Below are 6,550 nucleotides of genomic sequence, written 5' to 3'. Positions count from 1 at the left end.
GGGGGGGGGGGGGGGGGTGTTAGGCTGGGAGCAAGAACAGAAACAGGGAGAGAAAAGTACATGAGAGTGAGACAGAGAAAGAGGAGGACAGTGAAAGACATAACAGAACCACAAGTTGAGCATAAGAGGAAAGAAAAGCTGCAGGCATCACCTCCAGGATCTTTACCTTGGCCGCTTGGTCAAACAGAGCTCAAGATTTAACTAGCGCGCCCAGGGCCCATGCTGGCAGGTGGGCCACCGGCTGGCTCCTGGCTGGGGTGTCCCGGCCCGGATGCCGCACCCCCGCGGGACTCCGCGGTGGGGGCCCTGACTGACTAACTGCCTGAGCAATCACATTCAGCTAAACTGCTGCATTGTGCACAGCAGTGCCCTGCCTGTCTGCCTGGCCGGGGCAGTGCGGCTCAGCCCAGGGGCTCATGTATGGGCTGGGTATGGTGGGGGTGGAGGTGGGTTTGCTCCGAGCTCCGTCGATGAGCGGGTGTAGTTCCCAGTTCTGGCTCTTTTCAAGGAGGAGGAGCAGAAAGAGGATGAGGAGGAGGAGGAGCAGGAAGGGGGGAAAAGATGGTTGATTAAAATTAAAACATCCACAAAAAGAAAAAAATTAAAATTCTTTTTCTGTCAAATGACCCTGAGATCTTTGCTTTTCTTGTCTGGATTCACTCGTTGCTTTTGGGAGGACACCACAGCCACACAGGGTCCCGGCGATCAGGGATGACAATGACCCAAATCCAGCAAGGGGGGAAGCAGTCTGTCTGCTGCCCCAAGGGAATAGGTGGCTCTGGCCACCTGCCTGGAGGTGTCCCACTGACTGAGGACAGTGGGGAAGGGAGATGGATAGGGGCTGTGGCAGACACTGAAGTGAGGAGGAGAACCCATCAGCCAATGCTGCTGTAATTCCCATCCCCCACCCCACCCCCCAGGAAGTTCTGGATTGGGGAAAATGGGAAAAGGACAGGGCTGCAAGCTCCACTGGCAGGGCCAGGGGAAACGTGCCAGGGAAAAGACCACAAGAAAGTGGGGGCACTCACCATTCCTCATCCTTATGAGCCAGGAAGAAATCCTGCATCTGCTGCCTCCGAAAATCCAGCTTGTAGTCATTATAGCGCTTAACTGCCTCTGTCTCATCCACAGAGTCATCCAACGAGAGGAGAAACTCCTTGAAACTTTTCATCACCGGTGGTGGCACACCCAAGTCAATCTCTGCAATGCTACCCAGCCTGGAGGGTGGGGAGATGGTCAGGAAGTCTTGGTTTTGGGGGAAGAGGTGGGAGGCTGGAGGGGCCAAGGTAGCCAGCTGCCCCCCTTCCTTTGCCCACATGGACCTCACCCCACGCACCAACCGCTACTACCCCCACAGGCACTCTGTGTATCTAACCCACCTCCTGCCACAGTCTTCAGCAACCCAAATCATTCCCCAAGCCCAACAATTCCCTTCTCCCAAGAACCCTAGAAGCGCAGATCTTTACCTGGCCTGGATAGGCAGAACATGATGCTGCATGATGTGGACATCTGGATGGCCCCAGGGCTGAGGGGGGCCATAAGTTGGGCCCCCACCCCCCCCAGCATAGGGCATCTCATAGCCACTGTGGTATGGGTCAGAGCTGTGCTCATCCCTGAGGGTGGGGGACACAAAAGTCAGACAGAGGAGAAAATCATCTCTCCGGAACATAAAGGAGGATGGGACAGAGGGAGAGACATGGACTGTGGTCTCTCACCCACGGGTTTAAAGGGACAAAAATTGGGTTTCCAGGAAGTTTGAGAAAAGGAAATGACAAAGTTCTCAGCAGAAGTGAGGGAAGATAAACTGTTGCCATCTCACCAGTCTCGCCTCATGCGCTTCTGTGGGGGGCTGAGCTCATGGCGAGGAGGAGAGAAGCGTTCTCGCCGATTCCGGTCATAGTCACGATATTCACCCCGACTGCGGCGCTCCCGACCACGGTCCCACTCTCTGGAGATAAGAACAAGTAACAGTAAGTAAGACACAGTTGGATATCCCAAGGTAACACTCCTGAACAGGACCTTCCAATCCTGAGACACCAGACTAAAAGCCGAAAATTATAAAACTACCCTCTAAACCAGTGATGGCGAACCTTTTGAGCTCGGCATGTCAGCATTTTGAAAAACCCTAACCTAACTCTGGTGCCGTGTCACATATAGAAATTTTTTGATATTTGCAACCATCGTAAAACGAAGATTTATATTTTTTATATTTATTTTATATATTTAAATAAATGCCATTTAACAAAGAAAAATCAACCAAAAAAATGAGTTTGCGTGTCACCTCTGACACGCGTGTCATAGGTTCGCCATCACTGCTCTATACAGAAAAAGACTCTTGCCTACTTCTATCACTTCAGCCATTACCCACAAACTAATGGGTCAACTCTCTTTCCTCCAGCCTGGCCTTTTTCCTGAATGCCAGACCAATATTAATAATCCCCTACTAGATGGCCATTGTCACCTTAAATTCAACATGTCGAAATGCAGCCTATTATTTCCACCATATGGGACCAAACTTATTTCCCTCCTCCTGTTTCCCATGCTTGGCATATCCATATATTACCATGTACCCAGTTATCAAGTATCACCCTCACCATGACTTTGTTATTGGTTTGTTAATCCTATGTCTCAAAGCCTATCAAAGCTGCCCTCTTCCTTGCCATCCCCTAGATCATTTCTCCTCTGAGTGCAGCATGGGTTCTGCTTACCTGCCTCTGGTCTCGCCTGCCTTCTCTACAGTCAGCGATCTTTCTCAAACACAAATCCGATCATGCCATGCCCTTGCTTAAATGCCAGTACATAACACTGTTCAAAACCTTGGTTCCTGGCTGTCATCCTCGACTCTCCACCAGTCACTAGTACCCCATCCCCATCACAACAAAATATCCTTTGCTCAACCCAGAGGTTTTTCAGTCTTAGGACCCCCTTACACTCTTAAAAATGTTTGAATACTAAAGAGTTTTTGCTTACGTGGATTATATCTATCAATACTTGCTGTATTCAAAATAAGAACAGGAAAATATCTATTTAATTTGAAGTTGTATATTAACATAAATTACAAATTTTTATTAAAAAATGGCTATTTTACAAAAAAATATTAGTGAGAAAAGTATCACAGTTCTTATATTTATTAATCTTTTCAGGGCCTGCTTTAACAAAGACAGCTAGATTCTCATATTTGCTTCTATATTTAATCTTTTGTGATATTTGGTTGCTTGAAAAATATGAAGAAATCCTGGTCAGGTGGCTCAGCTGAATGGAGTATTGTTCCCATATGCCAAATGGCTGTGGGTTCAATCCCCAGTCAGAGCATATATGGGAGGCAACTGATCCATGTTTCTCTCTCATTTCTTCTCCCCTCCTCTCTTTAAAAAAAAAAAATCAATAAAAACGTATTTTTTTTTAAAAAAAAGAAAATACTTTAATAGCCTTTTCATTTTTTAAAAAATATATTTTTATTGATTTCAGAAGGAAGAGGGAGAGATAGAAACATCAATGATGAGGATCATTGATTGGCTGCCTCCTGCACGCCCCCCACTGGGGATCGGGCCCACAACCCAGGCATGTGCCCTTGACCAGAATCGACCCTGGGACCCTTGAGTCCGCAGGCCGATCGATGCTCTATCCACCGAGCCAAACCGGCTAGGGCTTTAATAGCCTTTTCAGATAACTGGGAATATTATTTGGTTCCACCCAAAACTTGACAAGAGGTAGTTTGCTATATTAAAATCCATTTTTCTACCTTGATCTTTAAATGGATCTTGACACATCTCCTTAGACCAGTGGTCGGCAAACTGCGGCTCTCAAGCCACATGCGGCTCTTTGGCCCCTTGAGTGTGGCTCTTCCACAAAATACCACGTGTGGGCGCGCACGTACAGTGCGATTGAAACTTCGTGGCCCATGCGCAAAAGTCAGTATTTTGTGGAAGAGCCACACTCAAGAGGCCAAAGAGCCGCATGTGGCTCGCGAGCCACAGTTTGCCGTCCACTGCCTTAGACAATATCAAAACATTAATTCATTAGTATCACTACCTATATCCTCAGAAAAGACTTTAAATAGTGGGAAGCTGCCAAGGCCACATTGGTAGATACAAGTTTTCCAAAACTTCCATTTTCACTGGAAAGTTCTACTTCCTCATTGACAATTTTTCTTGAAGTAATAGATTTTCTTAGTTTATTTTCAAGAAAATTTCTGCCAAACACCCAAATATGATAACCAATGTTATCATATTTCATTCAGATTTTTTTAAATATATTTTTATTGATTTCATAGAGGAAGGGAAAGGAAGAGAGAGAGAAAACATCAGTGAGAGAATCATTGTTCGGTTGTCTCCTGCACGCCCTCTACCGATGATCAAGCCTGCAACCCACACATGTGCCTTGACGGGGAGTCAACCCAGGATCTCCTGGTTCGGAGGTTGATGCTCAACCACTGAGCCACACTGGCTGGGCTCGTTCAGATTTTTAAACAACTAAAAAAAAAAACCACAAGCCCTAACCCATTTGGCTCAGCTGAGAAGAGCGTAAGCCTGTGGACTGAAGGATCCCAGGTTCAATTCCAGTCAAGGGCACATACCTAGATTGTGGACTCATCCCTGGTTGGGGGAGTGCAGGAGGCAGCCAATCAATGATTCTCTCTCATCACTGATGTTTCTCTCTCTCTCTCCCTCTCTGAAATCAATAAAAATACATTTTTTAAAAAAACCTGTTATTCAGCTCAGTTTAATCCCACAATGCTCTTCCTCAAGATAACCATTTACTCCTATATGCATACTTCCCATTTGTCATGTGTACTAAAAAAATGTAAATGCAAGAATCCAATTTAATAAAAGTTTTACTGCTTCATCAAGGACATTAAGTGTAAGTGGTTTGGTTTATTTATTTTGTTTGTTTTTGTTTGATGCCACTGCCTTGATTTGTGCTAAGGCACCAGCAGTTTTACCTACCATTGCTATAGCACCAGCAGTGCAAATGTCACTGTGCCATGAAAACGACAATACTTAACGTACTATAAAAATAGTTGTAATTAATCTCACACACACCCTAGGGTCTGTGGACCACGTGGATTTTGAGAACCACTACTCTAAAAAAACTAGAATATCTGCTCTTTTCTGAACCCATTAGATCCACAACTCAAAGCTGTTCACACTACCAATGTCTGGAGAATTCGCACTCATCTCCCCAAGTCTTGCTATAAGCATTACTTTCCCGCAGCTCTCCCCAATACACCACCTCCACCACTGTTCCCCTCCCTTAAAAGATGTTCCTTCAACTGTCACCATCTTTATGATGACCTCTCATACGTACTCATTTGTAGCATACACCCCAGAACATTTTGCCCCCCAAGAGTGTAAGCTCCTTAAGGGCAATAAAGGCCAGTGTGCTCTGCAGTTGAGCATTGACCCGGGAACCAAGAAGACCCCGGGTTGGATCCCCAGTAAGGGTCCCAGGTTCGATTCCGGCCAAGGGCATGTACCTGGGTTGCGGGCACATCCCCAGTGCGGGGTGTGCAGGAGGCGGCTGATCGATGTTTCTCTCATCGATGTTTCTAACTCTCTATCCCTCTCCCTTCCTCTCTGTAAAAAATCAATAAAGTATATTTAAAAAAGGAAAATAACCAAAGAAAACAAAGTGCCAGAGTCTCTACAGTGAAGAGAGACACCCCGACTTACAGAATGAATGATTTGTTATCACAATAAGTCAGCAAAAACTTTTTTTCCGGTAATGTTTCCGAATGGAGCCACCGCCATCAGCTATTAGATACTGGTGACACCTCTTATTATTTAGAAAACAAAATCTTTGTTTCTCTTAACCTTGATTTTTTTTGAAATCACATCACATGTTTCTTAATGAAAGCCACCCGACCTATAATTAACTCAAGAATATCCCAGAAAGCTAATCACTAGAGAATCAGACCTAGTCCCATCACAGTCGAATTCAACCATCACTGTCCAAAGATCTTTCTGACTTTAGGCAGGACAACCACAAGAAATTTAACCATCTCCTGCCAGGGAACTGGCCTGACCACCTCGCCACTCAAATCGACTCTATACTTTGTCTGAACCAACCTTTCTGAAGTATCATTTACACACAGTAACATGCACACGTTTCAAGTACATTTATAAATATTGCTTTTCCATATTCAAACGGTCTTAGTCCTATTGCTTTGATCTTCTGGATATTTCAATAATATTTGGCCAATAGCAACTAGGTTTAACAAACCCCAAGAAACAATCAAGTACGAACGATTTCACAGTTTGTCCTCCTCAAATGAAAAAGGAAAGGCAAGGAGATTGGAGTGCAGCAGAATGAGACGGAGGGCAAAACTGAGGAAAAGGGTCTTACCGGTCATTCCAGTCGTCCCCTCGACGTCTCTCGTCTCTCTCCCGCGAACGGTCATAGTCGCTGCGCTCTCTCCTGAACTTGTCCCTGCGTCTTCGGTCGTACTCGTCATCGCTGTCACCCATGGCGCCGTCAAAGGGGGCCTGGGGCCCAGACAGGGGTGCTCAGGGTGCTGGACAACGACGAGAAGAGGAAAAGGCTCGCCCCT

The 6,550-nt window shown here is 45.8% G+C and overlaps 1 protein-coding gene across 9 annotated transcripts in view; it reads right to left on the bottom strand.

The window, feature by feature from the left end:
• The window catches only part of SRRT (serrate, RNA effector molecule), a 13,183-nt gene that overhangs the window by 6,011 nt on the left and 622 nt on the right, over window positions 1-6,550 (bottom strand). For 7 of the 9 annotated variants that reach the window (XM_006764703.2, XM_015564563.1, XM_006764697.2 and 4 more), the window contains exons 2-5: window positions 6,346-6,485; window positions 1,820-1,948; window positions 1,467-1,613; window positions 1,029-1,217 (exon numbers count right to left, since the gene is read on the bottom strand). In XM_006764703.2, coding sequence (XP_006764766.1) covers window positions 1,029-1,217; window positions 1,467-1,613; window positions 1,820-1,948; window positions 6,346-6,467 — 587 coding nt within the window. In that variant the 5' untranslated portion in view covers window positions 6,468-6,485. Of the gene's footprint in view, window positions 1-1,028; window positions 1,218-1,466; window positions 1,614-1,819; window positions 1,949-6,345; window positions 6,515-6,550 lie in introns of all 9 variants that reach the window. The other 2 variants (XM_015564560.1, XM_006764698.2) reach the window with 1 other exon arrangement.

Source organism: Myotis davidii, unplaced genomic scaffold, assembly GCF_000327345.1.
Source record: "Myotis davidii unplaced genomic scaffold, ASM32734v1 scaffold901, whole genome shotgun sequence".
Lineage (NCBI taxonomy): Eukaryota > Metazoa > Chordata > Mammalia > Chiroptera > Vespertilionidae > Myotis > Myotis davidii.
The sequence above is the reverse complement of the archived record's forward strand: the minus strand, read 5'-3'. Positions and strand labels throughout refer to the sequence as shown.